Here is a 22665-nt window from a genome sequence, read left to right as displayed (position 1 = left end):
CGTCAATGTTGATTTTGTCTACCGCACATCTTCAAAGCTCAATTTGGTCTGCAACACACCACATCGTATAAAGTACTAATCATTTCTGAGTAAGATGACAGGTAAAATGACCATTTTACCCTCCTCGCGGAGCCCACGTCATCTTCTTCCTCCTCGCCTCTCTTCATCCTCTTTACTCCTCTAACGACCTCTCTTCTTCCCGTCGCTATCCTCATGTGCATGTGCTGCTGCTCCGCTCTTGTTGGAGCTCTTTCACGCGGCCGTAGTGCTCACGCTCCCTGCTGCCGGCGGCCGTGCCGTTCGAGGTCCCCGACGTCGGCCGGCGTGAACCGCGCCGCCCGAGCTCTCCGTCGCCGACCGCGGCGAGCTGCGCACCTCGAGCTGCCCACCGGCCGCCTCCTGCACATTCCCCGCCGCGAGTCGCCGCGACGCCGCCGCCCGCGCGAGATCCGCCGCCGTCGGTCATGGGCGAGCTCGCCGCCGTCGGTCACGCGCACTCCTGCGTCTGTCCACGTGCAGGCCAGCACTCAGCGCCGCTCACGTGAGTTGCCTGCTGCTGCGTGCCGAGCTCCTCAAGTACGAGCTCGCGAGGTCCATTTGGAGAGAGAGGAAACACGAGGGAAGGCGCAGTAGAGAGAGGCCGGCGGATGGACAGGGGAGGAAGAGACGAGAGAGAAGGACGTGGCTGCCCGCGAAGGGTAAAATGGTCTTTTAACATGTTCTTTTTAGAAAAATGACTAGTTTATTTGATGTAGTGTGTTGGAGACTAAACTGCACTTTTACGGTGTGCTGCATATAAAATCTCAAATTTGATGTTTCAGTGTCCCGCGGACAAATTTTTCAACTATTGTTTTATGAAAAACATGATATTGAAATGGATTGGCGCAACGTTTAAACAATCTTTTATCATCATCTGCAAAAATTTATCAAACACATGTTGCAGGATACACGAGCAATTCGCTCTGGTGCTCTGTAACAGTAAAACGCCCTGACAAGGCAAGTATATGCCCGCGTAAAGAAATTTCGCAAAGTGTCCTGGCAATCTGCCTGCTAAAAGCCTAAAACAAACGAAGGACTCGTTTGACAGGGCTGTGACTATAGCTGAAATAGCTTCGGCTATGGCTGCTCTGATGGAGCGGTTTTTTACTCTGACTTTTCCAATTGGAAAAGGCAAAACGTCTTCTCCTGTATGTTTAAAATATAACAATATAAAATGTCCATACTATCCTTACCTTTTTTATTTATCCTCTTTTCCTTCCTATACTTCTTTTTCCTTCTTTTTTCATTTCCTTTCTCTTTTACTTTTCTTCCCACCGTTCTTTATCCATTCACGCCGTCTCCACGCTAGTACTGCTGCCGTCCGCTCCTCTACTCCACGCCAGCACCGCTGTCCGCTACAAGCCCGCTCTCTTGCGCCGCCAGTACCGTCCAGCCCCACCATGCCCGTGCTCGCGCCCTCCAGCCCCACCGCGGCCGCGCCCTCTTCCCACACCATCAACACTCTCCGGCCTCATTTCCTCCCCACGCCACCGGCGCCACACGTGCGCGCATGCTCCCCCATTGCCGCAGCGGCCCTCCGCTCACCGTCGCCCCAACCTCGTCCGCCTCCGCCTCCGCCGCCCACCTCGGCCGCACCGTCATCGTCTTTGCCTCCGCCGCCCACTGCCGGCTACCTCTACCCTCACTTCCTGATGTTGGCCCCCTCGCTCCGTCTGCGGGCCCCACCGAGGACAAGAGTGGCAAAAGGAGGAGAAGGGGTGTTTGATACATCCCACTAAAATTTAGCACATGTCACATCAGATGTTTGGATGCTAATTAGGAGTATTAAACATAGGCTAATTATAAAACTAATTGCACTGATGAAGTCTAATTCGCGAGACGAATCTATTAAGCCTAATTAGTATATGATTTGACAAGGTGGTGCTACATTAACCATTTGCTAATAGATTCGTCGCACGAATTAGCACATGGTTCTGCAATTAGTTTTATAATTAGCTCATGTTTAGTCCTCCTAATTAGCATATGAACATTCGATGTGACACGGATAAAGTTTAGCACCTAGTATCCAAACACCTCGAAGTCGCTGGAGCTATTTTTTTTTTTAAGCTCCCGCTACATCAAATGGCTCCCGTTAGTGGGTTTCAAGGAGCTTAAGTGAGGTCATTTTCATGTGAGGTGTTTGGCACGGTTTCTCCAAAATCAGCCGAGCAAGCGTGCGTGCGTGTGCCACTGTGCGAGACAACCAGGTCCGATCCGCCCTCGCCGAGCCGAGGACAGCAGCGGGGGCTCTCCCGGTCTCCTCCTCATTCAGATCTCGCATCCCCTCCAGATCTCGCGCCCTCTTCCATCCCATGCCCACTCTTCCTCCTCGGATCTAACCACTCCGCCCCTCTACCTCGTCTCCGCGGCCGGAGCTGAGATCCGCGGCCATGGCGGGCGCCGCGGGCGGGTTCGTCACGCGGGCCTTCGAGGCCATGCTCAAGGAGTGCGCCGCCAACCGCGGCAAGTTCGCCGCGCTCCAGCAATCCATCCAGTCGTACCTCGGTGCGTGCCCTTTCCTCGCCTCCCCTCCCGCGCATTGGGATCTCGTGGTGTCTGACGATGGAGCTGCGGTGGTCTCCGCGCGGCGCGTGTCGTTGCAGATAGCATCAAGGGCGCCACCGCGGAGGGCGCGGTCATCACGGAGGCGCTCGCGTCGGCCGGGCGCGTGCTCGAGGGACCCCAGGCCGAGCTCGTGCTGCAGCCGCTCCGCCTCGCCGTCGAGACCAAGCACGTCAAGCTCGTCGAGCCCGCGCTCGACTGCCTCCACGTAATTAATCATCATCACCGTCCCCTTTCTCCTCGTCCTTTGCTTACCTGCCTGCCTGCTTGAGGCTCTCAAAGCGGCAGATGTGTTGCATTGATGCCGAGAATCGTTGACTAGCAAAAATGCGTGCCGTTGGAGGGATCATTCGCTCTGGCACCATGTATGCTTTGGACGTTAGCAGGCTCGAACCACATTTCCTTGTCTAGGGTAGATGCTGGCATGGACCATTCCTCATTTTGCATGTGCAAAGCCAAGTCTCTGACAATTGGTTGTTTGGGCTAGAGATGATAGATAGTTGCAGGTTTATGCCATTTGACTTATTTACAATTTTGGCGAGATTGCAGACTATCGTTATGCAAAGAGGATATGTATAGTAGTATATAAAATGGAACTCAGGATAGTAAAATGAGTGCGCAATAAGAACATGTAGGTGTCCAGACATTAAGTTGATTCATCAATTATATTACAAGTTTCAATGAGATACGATGCTATGCCACCCATAATCTGGAATTCACAAACATGATGTGCAAATACGTCTATATAAGTTCTATGTTGCCAACTTGCCATCATATACATCTAGTGTATCTCTGAATTTGGGTCCTTCTTCTTTGCGTGGTAATTGTCTATACACTTATACAGATGTGAGATCTGGTGCTACCATATCTTCCCCATGATCCATCAGAAATCTATTTCCACCCCATCCTTATACTACGTGTCCAAAAGTTGGGGCAGTGCTAAATTACTTGGGATTGCATCAAGCGTGTGGATTTTATGCTAGTTGCAAAGCAGTCCAGATCAATGCACTAGTTGCCAGTCCTTTTCAACCCATTTTTTTGGACCAAGAATCAGCCTGCTATTGTATCTTTACCACTTTTTTTATGTAAAAATGCAACATTAGATGACAGATCTTAAACAATCCTTTCTGATTGAGCTGTTCAATGTTTTTTTACCAGAAACTTATTGCTTATGACCATTTAGAAGGTGATCCTGGTTTGGAAGGTGGTAAAAATTCCGCATTATTTACAGACATCCTAAACATGGTCTGTGGTTGTGTCGATAACACCTCCTCAGACAGGTATACATCACATTAAACTAAGATAATGTTCTGTCGCACTTTTGCACAAGTACTAACTTGAGTATCATCTCTGTGTTGTAGTACTGTTCTCCAAGTCTTGAAAGTGCTTCTCAATGCTGTTGCTTCAAATAGGTTTAGAGGTAATCTTTACAAGTTATTCTCATTCTCTATGTTTCCTAATATTCTGTTTATTGGGCAAGTTTAATTAACTCTGTTGTTTGTTTGAAATGCATTTGTGAGATATGATGGCATCATGCTAGGCAATGGCCAAGCTTATACATAACATTGCAAGATGCATGTATTAGTTTCGGCAAACGTTCCTTACTGTACTTTTATTTTTTTGCATCTGTTTGTGTCTTCATAAAAACCATGTACAAAAACACGGTGGAAGTCGTTAATGCATTCATATAATTTACTGCTAAAAAAAGGCAGTGAGGCCAAAATAGTTCTGCATGTAGCTATCTTACTATATTAAAGAACAATCTGAGCAGCAAATACATATTTTGAGTTTGCTTCTGTTTGTTTGGAATGCAGTTCATGGAGAACCATTGCTTGGAGTCATTAGAGTATGCTATAACATTGCTCTCAATAGGTACCTTTTATATTGCCGTCTTCTCATTTGCAGTATTTTACCCTTTAAAACATGTATGATAATTTATTCATTTGTATTTCCATAGCAAGAGCCCTGTGAACCAGGCTACCTCAAAGGCTATGTTGACCCAGATGATCAGCATTGTATTCAGGAGAATGGAATCCGAGCAGGCAAAGAATTTCCGCATATCCTCTCTTATGCATACGAAAATTATTCATTGAGGTTGTTTCCAGGTATTGATTTTACCTTTTCTTGGTTCCAGGTTTCTGTATCACCTGCAAGCTCTGCGGTTAAAGAGACACCGCCATCTAGCACAAAGGACTCTGAAAATGGGGAAATATCTACTGATAGCCAAGATGAGGAAAAAGTTACTCTTGGAGATGCATTGTCCATGAATCGGGCTTCAGAAGCACCTCCGACATCTGTTGAAGAGCTTCAGAATCTTGCAGGAGGAGCAGATATTAAGGTAGTGAAATTGGATCGTTTGTTGCTATGATGCTTCTATCAGGACTTCCCAAATGTGTCATGTATTGCATTACTCTAATACCAGTTCTTTTACAGGGGTTGGAGGCTGTTCTGGACAAGGCTGTTGAACTTGAAGATGGGAAGAAAGTGTCACGGTTTGTTAGGCTTGTTAAGTTGTGCTTAGTATATGGGATTTTTCTTGTCTTTCCAGGTGACACATCGGAAACTTGGATGTGACAGTTACTAATTGCTTTTGTCCCCCTCCTTTTCCAGTGGAATCGACCTGGACACTGTGAATATAATACAGCGTGATGCGCTGTTGCTCTTTCGGACTCTTTGCAAGGTTGGTTGGTTATATAGTGTTACTTTAATGAGAGCTAACACGAAAGTCACCCTTGCATCCTTCCTAACTTTTGCCATCCTTTCAGATGAGCATGAAAGAAGAAAGCGATGAGGTTGCTACAAAGACAAGGCTGCTGTCACTTGAACTGTTACAGGTTAGTTTACCTCTTTTGGGTTCCTAATATTTGTATTATTTGTTTGTTTTGATGTTATTTCGTAGCTATTTTCACCAGGGGCTGCTAGAAGGAGTCAGTGATGCGTTCACAAAAAATTTCCACTTCATTGATTCGGTCAAAGCATATCTTTCATACGCTCTTCTCCGAGCATCCGTCTCTTCATCTCCAGTTGTTTTTCAGGTCAAAATTGAAAATTTATCAATGTTGATTTCATCATACTTGGTGTGACAGTACTGATCGATTTTGTAACAAGTGGGCTATCATGCTAAACTGTCTTTTCTTCTTTGACAGTATGCTTGTGGAATATTTTCAGTCCTGTTGCTCCGTTTTAGAGAGAGTCTGAAGGTAAGTTTGTTATTAAGAAGATTAATATGTTTGTTGTTTTTGTTTTGTGTTGTGTTGCTTTTCACATCATTACATTCTTCGTGTTTTTTAAATACTTGTGCAGGGGGAAATTGGTGTCTTCTTTCCTCTGATAATTTTGAGGTCTCTAGATAGCTCTGATAGCCCCCTCAGCCAGAAGGCTAGTGTTCTTAGGTGATCCTCTTTTTTCTTTATGGAATCTCAGCTACATGCATAATGCATGAACAGACACGGTTTGGTCGTTCTAGATATCCTGTACATGTATAATTGATGTTATTTGACTGATTTTCCAACCAGGATGTTGGAGAAAGTTTGCAGAGATCCCCAAATGCTTGCAGATGTGTTTGTGAACTATGACTGTGATCTTGAGGGACCAAATCTTTTTGAACTCATGGTAAGCATAAGGTTTTTTTTTTGTTCACAAAGCATGGCTTCTGAATTTCTCATAGAAACCATATCTTCTTTTTTTTTTCTCCTTTTGTTTGGCTTGTAACATATCTGATCATATATCTCCTATCAGGTTAGTGCACTCTCAAGAATTGCACAAGGATCTCAAATTGCTGATACTAACTCCATTGTGTCATCTCAAACAGTTTCTGTAAAAGGCTCGTCTCTCCAGGTTACTATCATTCAGATTACTTACATCTCCTTGATAATTTCTTGTTTAATGTTAGTGTGACATGAAGACTTTGAATTGCAGTGCTTGGTGAGTATTCTGAAGTCATTGGCTGATTGGGAGCAACTTCGAAGAGATTCCTCAAAGCAAGGGAGCACTGTTGAATCTCATGAAGAGGATGCTTCAAGGAGCTTGACAACCGATGAGACCAAGGGCCAAGAGGATGGCCGGAATCAGTTTGAGAGAGCCAAAGCTCACAAGTCGACAATGGAAGCTGCAGTCTCAGAGGTGTAGTGCCTGCACCTGCAGTTTTCTTATCCACTTCGCAACTGAAATCTTGCCATGTTTCTTAAACGTTTTACATCTTTTGTAGTTTAATCGTAAACCAGCAAAAGGGATCGAGTATTTATTGTCAAATAAGTTGGTTGAAAATAAGGCGTCATCTGTAGCTCAGTTTCTCAAGAACACTTCCAGCTTGGATAAGGTGATTTTAAGATTTTATTGAGTGTCTTGCTGTAACATGCAATATAATATTATTTGTCAAAAGGTGTACCTCCATCTAACCTTTATTATCTCTATGCAGGTTATGATTGGTGAATATTTGGGACAGCATGAGGAGTTTCCTCTTGCTGTGATGCATGCCTATGTTGACTCCATGCAGTTTTCAGGGTTGACGTTTGATGCTGCAATTCGTGAGTTCCTGAAAGGATTTCGCCTTCCTGGTGAGGCACAGAAGATAGATCGCATAATGGAAAAGTTTGCTGAGCGGTATGTATATATTTATAGGACTCGATGCGTTTTTTCTTCAAGATTTCCACCAGTGATCCCCAAATGCTGATATGATTATTTGCAGGTACTGTGCTGATAATCCTGGACTTTTCAAAAATGCTGATACTGCTTATGTTCTTGCTTATGCTGTTATAATGTTGAATACTGATGCACATAATCCGATGGTGTGGCCTAAGATGTCAAAATCAGATTTTGTTCGTATGAACACTGTGAGTGATGCAGAGGAATGTGCTCCGAAGGAGCTCTTGGAAGAAATTTATGATTCCATTGTCAAGGAAGAGATAAAAATGAAAGATGATTTGCATGATGCATCAAAAACTATTAAGAGACCTGAAACAGAAGAAAGAGGCCGTCTTGTCAATATCCTCAATCTAGCCCTTCCAAGACTGAAGTCAGCAAGTGATACAAAGGCAGAGAGTGAAAAGATCATCAAACAGACTCAGGCACTTTTCAAGAACCAGGGACAGAAGAAAGGTGTTTTTCATGTTGCACAGCAGGTTGAGCTTGTTAGGCCAATGCTTGAAGCTGTAGGATGGCCTTTGCTTGCAACATTTTCTGTGACCATGGAGGAAGGTGACAGTAAGCCTAGGGTTGTATCATGCATGGATGGGTTTCGAGCTGGTATCCATCTTACTCGTGTTCTTGGGATGGACACCATGCGCTATGCTTTCTTGACGTCCTTAGTGAGGTAGTTTATCCTTTGAATTTCATCATATAGTACAATTCCACTTTTTTAATATAGTAATATGAACGCACTGCCATCCTTTTCTTAATTACCCTTTTGCAGGTTTACATTTTTGCATGCTCCCAAGGAGATGCGTAGTAAAAATGTTGAGGCACTGCGGACTCTTCTTGGTCTAGCTGACACAGATATGGATGCTTTACAAGATACTTGGAATGCTGTTTTAGAATGTGTTTCGAGACTTGAATATATCACTTCAAACCCTTCAATTTCTGCATCTGTAATGGTGGGATCAAATCAAATATCAAGGGATTCTGTAGTCCAATCATTGAAAGAGTTGGCTGGGAAGCCTGCTGAACAAATCTTTGTAAACAGTGTAAAACTGCCAAGTGATTCAATTGTTGAATTCTTCACTGCCCTTTGCGGTGTTTCTGCTGAAGAGCTGAAACAAACACCTGCTCGTGTTTTTAGCTTGCAAAAGCTTGTTGAGATAAGCTACTATAACATGGCTCGTATACGTCTGGTATGCCCTGGCTCTCGTTTGCGCTGTGCCATCCATTTCACTCTATTTTTCTTAAGACTATTAATATGAAGTGATAAATAGTGGGTTTAAACATGCAATCTGCCCTAGCCAGCAATAACTAACCATTTGCACATGGAAATGTAGGTGTGGGCTAGAATATGGTCTGTGTTGGCTCAGCATTTTATTGCTGCTGGAAGCCACCAGGAGGAGAAAGTTGCTATGTATGCCATCGACTCGCTAAGACAGCTTGGTATGAAGTACTTGGAGCGTGCAGAACTAAACAACTTCACATTTCAAAGTGACATACTGAAGCCTTTTGTCATTTTAATGAGGAATAGCCACAACTCAAAAATCCGTGGTCTAATTGTTGATTGCATTGTTCAGGTATGTCCTGATGCATGGAATTTAAGCCTCAATCAAATATGATGATCTGGTGTTTCTTATCAAATAATGTTATATGTAAAAACTTTGCTTGATGAACATGTAGTTGATCAAGTCAAAAGTTGGCAGCATAAAGTCAGGTTGGCGTTGCGTATTCATGATATTCACTGCAGCGGCTGATGACGAGGATGAATCAATTGTTGAGAGTGCTTTTGAAAACGTAGAACAAGGTAAATAAGGAATTTATACAGCTGGCTCATAAAGTGCCTTACCCAGCTTATATCCTAGCAATATTGAAATTTTATTGTCTGACTTTGTCATTTAAATGATGTTTTGCAGTTATCTTGGAACATTTTGATCAAGTTGTTGGTGATTGCTTCATGGATTGTGTCAACTGTCTTATTGGTTTTGCAAATAACAAATGCACTCCTCGAATTAGTTTGAAGGCTATTGCTCTCCTACGTATATGTGAAGATCGTTTGGCAGAGGTGGGGATTGTCAATACCCTTTACTTGTATATTAAGTTGTCTGCATCCACTTTTTGTTGATGTTGTCCTTCTCGTTGCTCTCTTATTCATGGGAATTGGGACTGCCTTCTTGTTTGCCTCATTCATCTCTTCATCATACAGGGGTTCATTCCAGGTGGTGCTGTTAAACCTATTGATGTTGTTCCAGAAGCCAATTTTGATGTGACTGAGCACTACTGGTTTCCAATGCTCGCTGGCTTGTCTGATTTGACTTTGGACTCTAGACCAGAAGTCAGACATTGCGCACTTGAAGTGTTGTTTGATTTGCTGAATGAGAGAGGACATAAGTTCTCTTCTCCCTTCTGGGAGAGTATTTTCCATCGTGTTCTGTTTCCTATATTTGATCATGTAAGGCATGCTGGAAGAGATGGGCTTTCGTCTGGCGATGATTGGCTTCGTGATACTAGCATTCATTCGCTGCAGTTAATCTGCAACCTTTTCAATACTTTCTATAAGGTATGTATGCTATCCTTCCTTTCTGACTCTAGTTGCTTCAGGGACATCCTTTGTGTAATTCAGAACATCAGTTTGCTGAATTGTTGATCCCTCCTACATTTCACAGACATTTTATATTTCATTTAAGCTGCCCATAGAACAAGAGATCCAATTGAAACTTGTTTGATTGGTCACCACCTGATTCTGGCATTTACAGGAGGTATCCTTTATGCTTCCACCTCTTCTGAGCTTGCTGCTTGAGTGTGCCAAGAAAACAGACCAAACTGTTGTTTCAATTGCTCTTGGTGCTTTAGTTCATCTGATAGAGGTTGGTGGTCACCAGTTCAGCGATGGTGACTGGGAAACATTACTAAAGAGTATTAGGTACTTTCTTAAATTTTATTCCTACCAAAGTTAGTATTTACGTATCATTATTTATTTATGTATTATTGTCACTTGTCAGGGATGCATCATACACAACTCAGCCCCTCGAACTGCTCAATTCATTAGGATTTCAGAAGTCAAACAACCAGCAGGTACTTTCAAGAGAAGCAGAGAGCAACTCACATGGTGATAGTTACAATGGCACCAGGGGAGAAGTCTCCATAAGCAATAATGGTGAATATAGTCATCCAGAAGCAAATCCACAAACTAGCCTGGATAATTCGGAAGGTATCCTGATATGAGGTGTTCCTCTAGTTGTTTTTATGCACTAAATTCGATATGGACTGCAACATGAAAAGATCTACACAATTTATGTATTCATCTAGGTTCGCCATCACCATCAGGGAGAACACAACCTGCTGTTTCCCCACGTGGCCAAAGCATAGGGCAAAGAATTATGGGCAACATGATGGATAATCTTTTGGTCAGAAGTCTTACATCCAAATCAAAAGGCCGATCTGATGATATTGCTCCACCCTCACCTGTGAAGGTATACGCATGCATTTTCCCCAACACAATTTGATAGGTCATATGTGCTTGCAGCTTGGTGTATCTGTGCATAACTAATTATTTAACCACACATTCTCATAAAAGAACTATTTATCAATAACTTTCATTTAGTATTGTCAAATTTTGTTTTGGTCCATCTCACGAAAGATGCTGGTTATTTTGTTATAGCTTGTATGTTAACTTCGGCACCTGAGTCCATTTGGGGTTGTGACTTGTGATTTTGTGAACAAGGGATGCATTGCATGAACTCATAAGTAATATGGTAACATGTATAGTTAATAAAATTCTATTTATGCATCCCTACTACTGTGAGCCTGTGACAGCTGATGGTATGTGTTACCATTAGTAGTCAATTTGTTATGTCAAATAAGTTGTTAGATTTCCTGAACTTTCTGCTATTCTGCTTGTTGTCCAAAAAATTTGGCCGTTGTTGAAGCTTGGCTCATTTGAGCTAGTTTTAGCCTGTTCTAACCCTTCATATTTGGTAGCTCATGTGGCATCCAAAGTAGCTATGAACACTGGAACTCAAGTGTTTTGGCATTGATACCATGAGTATGCAAGTATGGAAGTACTGATATTTCTCCTTTGGCTATGTACTTACGTGTTGATCTAGGCACCTGATGATGAGGCTGACAAGGCTGAAGAGGAAGAGAGCCCTATGATGGAAACTGTCAGGAGCAAATGTATCACCCAGTTACTGCTGCTTGGGGCAATTGACAGCATACAGGTATGCAGTTTCCATCCATTTTCTCACTGACATGTGGGTCTGGACGACTGGACCCAGTCTGTGACGCAATTAGGAGCTCACAAATTTCTAGTGGCAAATAAAGAATTCGTAACACCTAATATATCAGCCCTTTCTTGGGTAACTGGGTTGATACACTGTGACTGATTGCTGATGGAACATTGCAGAAGAGATATTGGAGTAGGCTAAAAGCCACACAGCAGATAGCAATAATGGATATCTTGTTCTCACTCTTAGAATTTGCTTCTTCGTATAACTCACCTTCAAATCTTCGAACGAGGATGCACCATATACCACCAGAAAGGTAAGGCTTGAAGGCCAATGCTTTTTTTCCTTTTGCTGATCTAGGCATCAGTTTCTTAACATTTTAATTTTGTGTAGGCCTCCACTGAATCTTCTTCGGCAAGAACTAGTTGGAACTGCTATTTATTTAGACATCCTCCACAAATCAACAGTGGAGCAGGAAGAAAAGGACTCGACTGAGGAAACAAATGGTTTTAGTGCCGAATCTGGTGAGCAGGAAAAGATCAAGAACCTAGCAGAAGGGAAGCTGGTTTCCTTTTGCGGGCAGATTTTGAAAGAGGCGTCTGATCTCCAGCCTAGCACTGGTGAGGCTGCCAGTGCAGACATACATCGTGTGTTGGACCTACGAGCGCCTGTTATTGTCAAGGTATAATATATCTGGATTCTGGGAGCTTTGTCTTAGAACTTTTGAGATTCTCATCTATATTTTGAGGTAATTTGTTTATGCTCTGACATGAAATTTTGTTTGCATTTCAGGTTTTGAAAGGAATGTGCATCATGGATGCTCAGATATTCAAAAGGCACCTGAAAGAGTTCTATCCATTGATTACTAAACTTATCTGTTGCGATCAGGTATGTACTTTCCCTGACATGCGGTTTGGTCTCAAGGTATCAATAATGAAACATATGAAGTTCTAGAGCTTTAACTTGTGGTTATGCCTCAGATGGATGTTCGTGGAGCGCTTGGCGATCTCTTCAGCAAACAACTTACTCCACTTATGCCCTGAAGCACAGCTCTAGTTCTTCTATTGCATATATCTCTTGTTGTTCATCATTGGCATTTTTGTGCAAGCATGGAGCACTGGTAGGGAGCTTGACATCCTTAAGGCACATGTCTGGCGCAACAGCCTACTCCCTAGGCATGAGCTTGGTTAGTGGGAAACCGCAAGTCCGAAAGCCACACTTTTTTGGATGATGGAAGGGGGAAGTAGGCTTGCCTGTTGCGCACGCCATGTTTTTCCTTGTGACTTATTGTACTTTTGGGCTATTTATCTATTCCCGGGTGGGGATGATGCTTCTATACGCACATTACACAGTAGGATAGTGCCGGCGATATGTACACATTGTTCAGGACAGTGTACTTGAGGCCTGTTGTTATTATATGGCAAATAGTAGATTATGCGTGGTAGAGTCTCCTTTTTGTGCAACTAATAAATCTGAGATCCTGAGTAGTATGAGCCTTATCTGACTCTGGTTACGTTCCGCGTTGGCAAATTGCTGCTGCCCTCCCAAGTTGCTGTGATGTTAGCATGATAGTGCATTTTATGATTTTATCTGTTGGTATTATTCTCTTGACCCTATTGGTGGTTGTCTTGTTTGATGTTGTGCGTTAGTGTATTAGTTGCTGACAATGCAGATATTAAGTTTGCATCTTCCGATCATTCATTTGTTGCCCAATGCAGCTGCATTGTTGATTTGTTTTCATCATTTTCAATCAGCTGCCGAGACAGTTGGATCCAGCCTCTTGGCAGCTAATGCTACTTTGTACACTCGATATGACCAGCCCAAGTTCCCAACTACCCAAAAAGTGCTTAATCATTTTAAGGCAAAATGGAAACTGGACATCGAAGGGTGGTGACCTTGTGCCCTTGTCCAGTCGGTCAACCTCTAAAAAGGACGACATAGTGAGCAGTTTTGCACAAAGCCGTGGTTCCAGGTCAAAGGTCACTGTCGGAAATATGTCCACAGTGTTTGCAAAGTCGTGCAGCTATAGGAAATAAAATACTCATGGTACTAACCGTGACCTTTTCTGGTCACATCATTTTCTGGTCGAGAACCACAAAAAGGTAGTGAGATTGCATGGCACGTCTCCAAACATGGCGTTACATGATGTTACAGTCCCACGAAGGAGGACGCGTGATCCTTCTCCCTGAAACTACGTTGTCTTTTTCGCGTGGAGAAGAACATAGATGTCTAAACAGCACATTACAAGGAAAATAGCAATTGTCGCTTAAGAAGAAAATCTTGGTGGTAAAAGCGTACGCTCACTTCCTTCCTTATAATGTTGCATCAGTTATTGCTACATATACAGTATAAATGAGAATTCGAGAAGAACACCTAACATTTGGTGATGTTTCGCTCGGATGAGTTTGCAAAGAAATTCGTAGACTTCCGCACGGCACAATTGAACCGTGTGGACCTAACTTTTCCCTATAAAAAACAGTTTGACGGGCCCATGCCCATGAGATAGGAGGGGAACAGCCGGGAAAAACCCGAAGTTTGGCCCACGAGCGGTTACTGGCCGGACAGGTCGTTCGGCGCGTGCGCACGTTCACGGTTCACCCGCCGCCTCCCCCTTCGCAAGACAGCAAAGAGGAGTCGCCATCGCCCCACCCCATCTAGTCGGCGTGGGGGCGGTGCTGCGTCTGCGCGCTCCCTCTACCGTTCGACAGGACTCCTCGTCGCCGCCTCACTACTCCAATCTCCATCTCGCCATTGCCGGCGCAAGCAAAGGAGCGGAGCGTGATGGCGGGGCGCTACGACAGCAACCCCTTCGAGGAGGAGGACGTGAACCCTTTCTCGGTACGCGCGCCCGATCCTCCTCCACTTCCCCTGGCCGTCGCGATCCCGCCATTGCCCTGGCGCAGATCTAGTTTCCCTATTTGGCATCATGTTTGCTCCGGGCGCTCGCTACTTCGGTCCAGTTTGGATCTGGGAGGGGCGCAGATCTGACCACGGCCCGGCGATGGAAGAATCAACAGATTTTTTTCCTTTTTATTTATTTTTCTCGACACTTTGCCGTCACCGGCGCTGCTCGGGGAATTCGTGCTGCTCGGATGATGCATTGGTGCCCGAAACCTCTTGTATGCGCGTGAGATTGAAGTATTTTTTGTCGGTTGCTTGGTAGGAACAAGCGCGCGGCAAGGCTGGCGGGCAGTCCAACTTCGGCGGCGGCGCGTTCTACATGCCGGTGAGTTGTTCTGTTCTTATGAGTCGTGGCGTCCGTGGAATGTCACAGGAGTTGGGGGGTTAATGTTGCTTGCCTGCTCACTGCTGCGTGATTTCTGCTGGAATGTAGAACCCCAGAAACGTGCCTCCCGCGTCCAATTCACGCCTTTCACCGCTTCCTCCTGAACCGGCAGACTTCAGTGCCACAGTGGATATACCACTTGACTCATCGAAGGTGGGTGTGAATGTGCATTTGGTTCTTCTCAGCTGCAAAATGCGGCTGTAACAAGTGCTCTTAGAAGTAAATGCTGTTTGGTGCCTAGCTCGTGTGACTGGTTGGGTTAACATGTGCTTCCTGGATCCTCCAGGACCTTAAGAGAAGGGAGAAGGAGCTGCAAGCAAGGGAAGCGGAATTGAACAAGAGGGAGAAGGTATGCTGCACATATATCTATCTACAGTGATGCTTTTCATTTTGACGAAAGGCAACACAGCCATAATTCCTTCTTAAGCTCGAGATGATTGGTTTAATGTTTCATTCCAAGCATGAAGAATTTCTTGCTAGGCTTAAATGCGAAGTAGAATTCATTAGTTATTTCTCTTCTAGACTCCACTCTGTAGCTGCAAAGTGTATTTTTGTGCTGTACTCTAATATATTTGCAGGATCCTCTGAAATTTCTGAAGTTTCTGAGTCTTTGCTATCTCTGTTATACTGTCCAGGAACTAAAGAGGAGAGAGGAGGCTGCAGCACGAGGTAAATGCTCGTTGCTTTACATCAATACTTTAGAAGAAACATTGTATCTTCATAGTATTTTTTCCCTGTTTGCTAGAGAAGCAAGGCACATGATAACCCAATGTTGGCATGTTAGGAATATGGCATATTATATCTGAAAGAATAACACAGTGCTAAGTGCTAATGCTATATACTTTTTGTAAAAACATATACTTCTACTGGTTTGTTAACACAAGGATAGATCTCATGCCAAAGCTGCAGATTTGTCGTTTATGATTATTTTTATCAGTTGCAAAACTAGAGTGTAACTAATTGTCTTAAAGGAAAAGGGTAATGTGGTCATGACACCACATGTGGTTATGTATAACAAGTATGGCTACTGCGCATGAGAAGCTTTGGGCAGCTTTCATATATTCGTTGACTTTTTTCTCTCAACGGGCTGTTGGCATGAAGATTATTGTGATCCATGTTTTTACATAAAGTTTATGTTTCCTTATTTTGTTTGGCAGCTGGCATTGTCATTGAAGAGAAAAACTGGCCTCCTTTTCTGCCACTCATCCATCATGATATCACCAATGAGATACCGAGTCACCTTCAAAGAATGCAATATGTTGCCTTTGCATCTTTTCTTGGTATGCATCTTCTGAATGTTAAACTCCTGAAATAGTTCACTTGGGTGAAGAATATCCTCCTTTATTTAATGGTGCAGTGGGCATGCATTCCACCCATATATTTAACTTCTTTGAGGTCTGCATTGGTTTGTTCCAACCTTTGAATCATGACCCCTGCATTCCTGCAGTGATTTTGGTCAAATGGGTTTTGCATCAGAAATCAAATATGTTGGTAGATATATTTCTTATTTTATAGCTAGAGCACAAGGGTGATTAAATTAATATGGTTGTATATCGCTGTATCGTCTGTACATGTTAATGGGGTTTCTAAAACATAGGTAGAAGTTTTTGAGATCTTAATGGTATTAAAAAGGTGTGCTTTATTTGAAGTTATATGGAGAGCCGAATAGCATTTAAAAATCTGCATATTTTCATAGGCACAAATGGAAGGATGAGCAATATTATAGTATTTTGCATACGTGAAGCATTTTATTTTCAGCAATACAAATTGTTGAAGCTTTATTTGGTATTGAATAGGGTTGGTTTGCTGCCTCTTCTGGAATGTCATAGCAGTTACTACAGCTTGGATCAAGGGGGAAGGTATACTGGATCCTTTTGGTGTGACCTGTGGTTCTATCAAATTTGTTAATCATACTCTTTTTAAAATATCGAATCTATTTTCAGGTGTTAAGATCTGGTTGTTGGCAGTGATCTACTTCATATCTGGTGTTCCTGGTGCATATGTTTTATGGTATCGCCCTCTGTATAATGCCATGAGGTAATTTATTTGAAATATCATTGCATTGACGCTTTTTGAAATATCATTGCATTGGCGCTTTTTTTTTTCTCGAACACGTAGGAGAACTGCGTATCATTATATTAAGAAGAAAAACGAGTGGGTCTAGAAACCCCATACAACCCCCCCCCCCCCCCCCCCCCCCAACACGCACACACTCACACTCCCTATTACATCTTACGGGAAAATCTGTTTAAAATGTGAAAGGCTTGACCCAAGACCACTAAAAGAACTCACGCATTGGCCGGCACTAGAGCAAGGAGATTGGATATTCCGCAGGCTCCGGCCAAACTGTAAAGGCGAAGTTCATCTTTCACAAAAACCAGAACCTCATTTAGATTCGGTTGGATCCCATCAAACACACAACGGTTACGGTGTTTCCATATGGACCAAGCCCCCAGAATGATGATAGAGTTGAGACCATTTTTAGCCTGATCCCCAGTTCCATTGTTCGTGCTTGTCCACCATTCATCAAAGGAGTTGTTGTCAGGCTGCATTGATGCATTGTTTTGTGTATCTCTACCATCAGGGTTTTTTTTTTGTGTGTGTGTGTGGATAGGTAACATTTGCTGGAAACTTGTTTTGTAGGACTGATAGCGCATTGAAGTTTGGGTTGTTCTTCTTGCTTTACTTGGTAAGTTTTACAAGTCACTTACTGAAGCATCCGTGATTGTATTCATCTAGTTCATTAATTTTAAATGCAAATTTATATAATGCTTGAATTTCCTGTGATTACAGTTCCACATTCTTTTCTGCGTGTTCTCTGCTGTGGCTCCTCCTGTTGTATTTGAGGGAAAATCATTGGCGTAAGTTTCTTGCCTGTATTTTCCTGTCTAGAAAACTGTGAATACTGAAAGCTTGCATCTTCTGTAAACTTGCATCAATGCAAATGTTTTTTGCTATGATTATCAATGACATGATCTGTTTATTGTGCACATTTTGATGTACCTATAAAGTAACATTCGCATCAGGATACAGTTTAGTTGGCCGTTGGGCATTATTATTGAACAAAGCTCCACGGCCCCATTCCACCTTGTTGGACAACCCCATCGCTTCACCAAGATAAAAACATGAAAAGTTTTACTAATTTGGGCAATGGCATTACAAGATCTACAGTGCTAGATAACTGAGCTATATGTAGTTGCTTGACAAATCCTTGGCATGAACTAACTTCTGTTTTATGTTCTTGCAGAGGGATTTTGCCAGCAATTGATCTTATCAGCGTGAATGCTTTGGTTGGGGTAAGGGCAGGACCTTTGTGTTTGCTAATTACATTTCCCACGAGATATGTAGCTTTGAAAATTTTGCTTAAATTTATTCCGTCCTATCCCTGATGCAAAGTATAATTCTCCACTTTGGCTAGTAAGAGAGTAATCAATATGATTGTTCTGCAGATCTTCTACTTTGTTGGATTTGGATTGTTCTGTCTCGAGTCATTGCTCAGCATCTGGGTCATTCAGGTCAGTGTTCTATAAGCAACCAATCTGATTTTCCAGAATTAAATTAATGTGAACTAGCTGAGCCATTTTGGATTTTATGAGTGCAGCAAGTGTACATGTACTTCCGAGGCAGTGGAAAGGCTGCAGAGATGAAGCGTGATGCGACAAGGGGTGCCATGAGAGCCGCATTTTAAGTGTGGCATGGTACATTTCAGATGATAGTCCCAAGCGTATACTTACCCGTGGATAGGTTGTGCTACAAATGAAAGTATATGTTTCCTCCTTGACTATGATGCCAAAACTATCAGTAGGTTATCGTGGTGTGACTCGCCATCTACTTTTTTTGACCTATATAGAGAATGTGCAGCTTTTATAGCGTTACTTCATCCATTTCCTTTTTGTTCCTAATCGCAATGTGGGAGTGCAGCATTATCTTTAACTTGTTGTACAGTACTATCGTTAACTATTTGTACTTTGCTGTAAGAATAAACATTGGCAAAAGCATTTGGAAGTGCGAAATAGCAAACCGATCAGATAGGGCCAGCCAACCAATAATGGTTTGGCGTCTCTCCATCTAAATCTCTAGGGACTTACATTTTGCTTACATTTAAGCCACTACTCAAATATACGACGTTTATGGAGGTAGTACTTCTTTAACCCTTGAAGCTGATATCAATGAGCCAAAGACTCTGTTGCTCTCTCATTCGTGCTCCCCTGGCCGAGCGAAATCCTAAATCTACGTGTCCCTCGTGCGTTAGCAAGGGTCCTATGTAGCCGAAGCTTTTGTTCCAAAATAAATTGATTTGTCGGCTTGTCCGTTGTTTTGTACACTTGTCCAGTTGCCGTCACTATCTCTTTAACCATTCCACCCGTTTAAATTGATTTGTAGGCCACGTGAACGCCGAATTTATCTAGTAACCACCATCAACAGAAATGGTGCCCATGCTTCATAATTCTCTCGTGGAAAATGTGAAACTTTGAACCGCTATAACCGTAAGAAGTCTAATAGAATTCTCTAAACACAGGGACGGACACGAAGCAGAAGAAAGGACAGAAATGACAGCCAGTCTGTCGCTCCCGTGGAGCACAGCAGCCGGCCAGCTAGTAAAAACTGCACCCCCACGTCGTCAGCCAATTCTGGTGTTGTCCCTGCCAAACACGAGCGTCGTCGCCCAGTTCACCGCCACGTAGAACCTGTTCCTCCAGCTCACCACCCGCGTCAGGTACGCCGACCGCCACATCACCCAGCTGAGGAACCCCGCCATCGACACCCCCTTGGCGTCCTTGTTCTCCCTCAGGTCGACCAGCGCCTTGTACCGCCCGACGGACGCCATGCTGCCGATGTGCTTGTACACGAACGGCTCGCCGAGGTTCGCCTTGCCGGCGCAGTGCGCCTTGCTGCCGCCCTGCGCCGCCACCTTGCCGAGCAGCCGCGCCAGGTACCTGCCCTCCCGCTCCGCCACCTGCGCCAGCGCCGGGAGCACCGGCTTGCCCGTCTGCTCCAGGAAGCCCGCGCAGTCGCCCAGCGCGAACACGTCCGGGGCCGAGGGCACGCGGAGCCACTCGTCCACGCCGATCCTCCCGCCGGGTGACTTGGGCAGGTCCAGGGACTTGACGAACTCCGACGGGCCGACGCCCGTGGACCAGACCAGCAGGCCGTAGGGCACGAGGGTGCCGTCGCTCAGGGTGATCTCCGTGGGCTTCACCTCCTTCACGATGCCTCGCACCAGCTTAACTCCATACTGTCAAAAATGCAGCGTGCGCACGGTTAGGATTGAGACCACACAAGTTAATGTGCATTTGCAAGAACATTGCTACATTTCAGAGTGTCATCACTGATGTCTGAAGCTTTCATTACCTTTGACAGGTGATTCGTTGCATACTGACGCAGCCCGACATCAAACGATGACAAGATCTCGTTTGCCTGGAAAGAAACAGATAATCGTGAACGATGAGAAGAGAGTGGCAACATACTTCTTTAGAAAGTCCATTCGATGCAAGATATGCTCCGATATGCTCCGGATCATGTAGTCTGTTCATGAGGTGCACTGTGTATCCGTACCTCGATGAGGGTGACCTTGACGTGGTCCTTGACGTGCGCGTACCTCTCCCGCACGTCGCGCATGATGAAGTCACTGAGCTCGCCGCTGAACTCGACGCCGGTGGGGCCTCCGCCGACGACCACGCAGTGCAGGAGCCGCGCCTTCTCCTCCTCAGACAAGCCTGGAGTAGATACAGTAACACTTAATCATCAGAACCAAAGGTTGCAATGCCCAACTGATGAACTCATGATCAATATAATGCATTTTCCTTCTGCAAACGTGTGTGAACTTGAACTGGTGTGGCTACCTGGATTCTCGGAGAGCATGAGGTTGGTGAGCAGCTTCCTGCGGATCTCCTGCGCGTGGTTGACCTCGCGGAGGAAGATGGCGTTCTCCTTGACGCCCTTGATGTTGAACGTCAGCGGCTCGGCGCCGCTGGCGATCACCAGCTTGTCGTAGGCGATCTTGAAGTGGTACGGGTCGCTGGGCAGCCCATCGCCGGCGGCGGCGGCCGTGCAGTACACCTCGTGCGCCTTCGTGTCGACGCCGGTGCAGTTGGCGAGGAAGAAGTAGGAGCCGGGGTGGGTGGCGAGCGCCGACTGGATGCGGCTGACGGGCTCGACGACGGAGCGGAACTCGAGCGTGCCGACGCACGTGGACGCCAGCAGCGGCGTGAACACCATGTGGTTCCGGGGGGAGACGCACACCACGTCGTAGGCGCTCGTGTCCACGTCCTTGAGAAGCCGGCACGCCGCCCACCCGGTGCCCAGCACCACCAAGCGGGGTTTCTCCGCGGGCTTCGTCGGCCCCAGGCTCGGCATGCGGGGAGGAGGCGCCGGCGCGGCCTCGGGCTCCCTCGTCTCCGCGTCCGAGAGCTCCGCCGCCACCGCCGCCGCCGACGCGGGGTGCAGCATCGCGGGCGTGGTGCCGATGCCCCTGCTGCTCGGCGGCGTCTGGAGGAGGTGGCCGCCGGCGCACGCGCTCCTGCCCGCGAGGCCCGGGAACGCGAGGCTGTGGAGCGACGACGCGTGGTGCCCGCGGCCGCGGGACAGAGCGGCACCGCGCATCGCGGACGCCGCCTCCGCCGGCGAAGCGCCGCCGCCGCCCTCGGAGACGATCCTCGACAGGGACTGCGACAGCGACAGCTGCGCGCACCTCCCGATCCTAGACCACGCCGCCATCTCTGCGGCGCGCTCGCCTAGTTCAGCTTCAGCTGCAAACCTCTGCGCAAGTCACCGCTCGAGGAAAGGATCAGAAGAGCCTGCAAAACGGACGTCGAGATCGCATTCAGCACAGATACAAAAACCGACGACAAATCTGCAAGGGAATATATATGAACGAGAACGGCAGCAGAGCAAAAAGCACATGGGTAATGCGACTTGGCTTTGGTTCGATTAGCTTTTTCCTGGGAAGATTCGGTAAGGAAAAAAATGGGACATGCGACATGGACCAACTTCCCAGGAAACCGGAGCCGACGAACTCTGCATCTACGAATTGTACTAAAAGTAAAACCAGTCAAATTGTTCCCCAAGAAATTTGCAGGAGAGAAGAAAGTACGATCCCCTTTCTATTTCCATTGGGCCTGGCAATCAGCATGCGCGCATCTACCACGTCGTGTGCGCGTTGGGCACGCCGCCGCCGAAACGGAGCTTCGTCCATGGTTCCAGAACTTCCAGCCCCCCTTTTGCCCTCGCGTGCTTGAAAAACCCTAGTGCCCCCAGCTTTCGTGGATGACCAGTCCAGACCCGCACCCGCACAAACACACGAAGAGTGGTTGAAGAATTTACCGTGCGAAGATCACCAGGAAAGCGACGGGAGGGGAGCCTTCCCACGACCCATCGCCATCGATCACCTCGGACTAAGAATCTGGAGGGAGAAGGACAGGCGGTATATGTTATGGGAAGGGAAGGGGGGGAGACCCGGAAAGATCTGGAGACGGCGGGGCCCTCCGGATATCTGGTGCCAAATCGATGTTGCCTTGCCTCGTTTTATTCCTGATGACCGACTTGCCGGAGGGGGAAGATCTCGCGGCGGGGGCGGGCGGGCTCGACTTGCGTCGCAAGAAGAAAAGGGCTACCGTGACCCCACACACAAGCCCGCTCGCCCCGCGCGGCCCGGGTCTCTCACAGGTTTTGGTCCGTCCCCTCCGTCAGCGTTTGCGCTTAGCCGTTGGCCGCCCAGATACTTGCGGCGCGCGCATACTGCTCGCCTTGGTGTTGTGTTTGTGCAGGCTTGCCGTTGACAAGACATGGTCACCTTCTGTCCTGTGCCCATAGTGGCATTCCAGCATACGGAGTAGTACTAAAGATGATGTGCCATTAGCTCAGCAATTTGGTATGGAGTCAGGAGGCGACAATGTGCTTGTGTAGGAGTTTGTACGTGTG

At 45.8% G+C, this 22665-nt stretch overlaps 3 protein-coding genes across 3 annotated transcripts; 2 read left to right on the top strand and 1 right to left on the bottom strand.

Moving 5' to 3' along the window:
- The first annotated feature begins 2215 nt into the window (after window positions 1-2215).
- On the top strand, window positions 2216-12903 carry LOC117845189 (brefeldin A-inhibited guanine nucleotide-exchange protein 5). The gene is made up of 32 exons (XM_034726141.2): window positions 2216-2544; window positions 2643-2809; window positions 3760-3881; window positions 3963-4021; window positions 4416-4473; window positions 4559-4643; window positions 4736-4939; window positions 5035-5093; window positions 5212-5281; window positions 5367-5435; window positions 5514-5636; window positions 5748-5801; window positions 5905-5993; window positions 6117-6213; window positions 6340-6438; window positions 6520-6723; window positions 6809-6919; window positions 7019-7203; window positions 7289-7912; window positions 8012-8429; window positions 8574-8813; window positions 8917-9040; window positions 9150-9298; window positions 9440-9793; window positions 9990-10156; window positions 10236-10444; window positions 10543-10706; window positions 11340-11453; window positions 11639-11775; window positions 11853-12141; window positions 12252-12347; window positions 12440-12903. Exons 1-32 carry the CDS (start codon window positions 2430-2432, stop codon window positions 12500-12502), a joined length of 5118 nt encoding a protein of 1705 aa, XP_034582032.1. The 5' UTR covers window positions 2216-2429; the 3' UTR covers window positions 12503-12903.
- A 1107-nt stretch (window positions 12904-14010) lies between these two features.
- On the top strand, window positions 14011-18629 carry LOC117845191 (secretory carrier-associated membrane protein 1). Its single transcript, XM_034726143.2, has 13 exons — window positions 14011-14297; window positions 14623-14685; window positions 14794-14898; window positions 15032-15094; window positions 15381-15414; window positions 15903-16025; window positions 16542-16604; window positions 16689-16782; window positions 17389-17434; window positions 17539-17606; window positions 17993-18041; window positions 18195-18260; window positions 18347-18629. The coding sequence occupies exons 1-13, from the start codon at window positions 14241-14243 to the stop codon at window positions 18431-18433; spliced, it is 918 nt and encodes a 305-aa protein (XP_034582034.1). The 5' UTR covers window positions 14011-14240; the 3' UTR covers window positions 18434-18629.
- A 139-nt stretch (window positions 18630-18768) lies between these two features.
- Window positions 18769-22609, bottom strand: LOC117845190 (internal alternative NAD(P)H-ubiquinone oxidoreductase A1, mitochondrial). The gene is made up of 4 exons (XM_034726142.2): window positions 20589-22609; window positions 20302-20462; window positions 20098-20163; window positions 18769-19981 (listed from the first exon to the last, which is right to left on the bottom strand). The coding sequence occupies exons 1-4, from the start codon at window positions 21460-21462 to the stop codon at window positions 19367-19369; spliced, it is 1716 nt and encodes a 571-aa protein (XP_034582033.1). The 5' UTR covers window positions 21463-22609; the 3' UTR covers window positions 18769-19366.
- Between the last annotated feature and the right edge of the window lie 56 nt (window positions 22610-22665).

This window comes from Setaria viridis, chromosome 2, assembly GCF_005286985.2.
Source record: "Setaria viridis chromosome 2, Setaria_viridis_v4.0, whole genome shotgun sequence".
Lineage (NCBI taxonomy): Eukaryota > Viridiplantae > Streptophyta > Magnoliopsida > Poales > Poaceae > Setaria > Setaria viridis.
This window is presented reverse-complemented; position numbering and strand designations above follow the sequence as displayed.

What these genes read in the sequence shown, in the direction of transcription:
- LOC117845190 (XM_034726142.2), bottom strand. Translation starts at nt 21,462, where the DNA reads ATGGCGGCGTGGTCTAGGATCGGGAGGTGCGCGCAGCTGTCGCTGTCG. An exon ending in TCAAGGTCACCCTCATCGAG is followed by an intron (nt 20,164 to 20,301) that starts GTACGGATACAC and finishes GTTTCTTTCCAG; the next exon opens with GCAAACGAGATCTTGTCATC. An exon ending in CAACGAATCACCTGTCAAAG is followed by an intron (nt 19,982 to 20,097) that starts GTAATGAAAGCT and finishes CATTTTTGACAG; the next exon opens with TATGGAGTTAAGCTGGTGCG.
- LOC117845191 (XM_034726143.2), top strand. Translation starts at nt 14,241, where the DNA reads ATGGCGGGGCGCTACGACAGCAACCCCTTCGAGGAGGAGGACGTGAAC. An exon ending in AGGACGTGAACCCTTTCTCG is followed by an intron (nt 14,298 to 14,622) that starts GTACGCGCGCCC and finishes GTTGCTTGGTAG; the next exon opens with GAACAAGCGCGCGGCAAGGC. An exon ending in AGCTTGGATCAAGGGGGAAG is followed by an intron (nt 16,605 to 16,688) that starts GTATACTGGATC and finishes ATCTATTTTCAG; the next exon opens with GTGTTAAGATCTGGTTGTTG.
- LOC117845189 (XM_034726141.2), top strand. Translation starts at nt 2,430, where the DNA reads ATGGCGGGCGCCGCGGGCGGGTTCGTCACGCGGGCCTTCGAGGCCATG. An exon ending in GATAACACCTCCTCAGACAG is followed by an intron (nt 3,882 to 3,962) that starts GTATACATCACA and finishes TCTGTGTTGTAG; the next exon opens with TACTGTTCTCCAAGTCTTGA. An exon ending in TAGCCTGGATAATTCGGAAG is followed by an intron (nt 10,445 to 10,542) that starts GTATCCTGATAT and finishes GTATTCATCTAG; the next exon opens with GTTCGCCATCACCATCAGGG.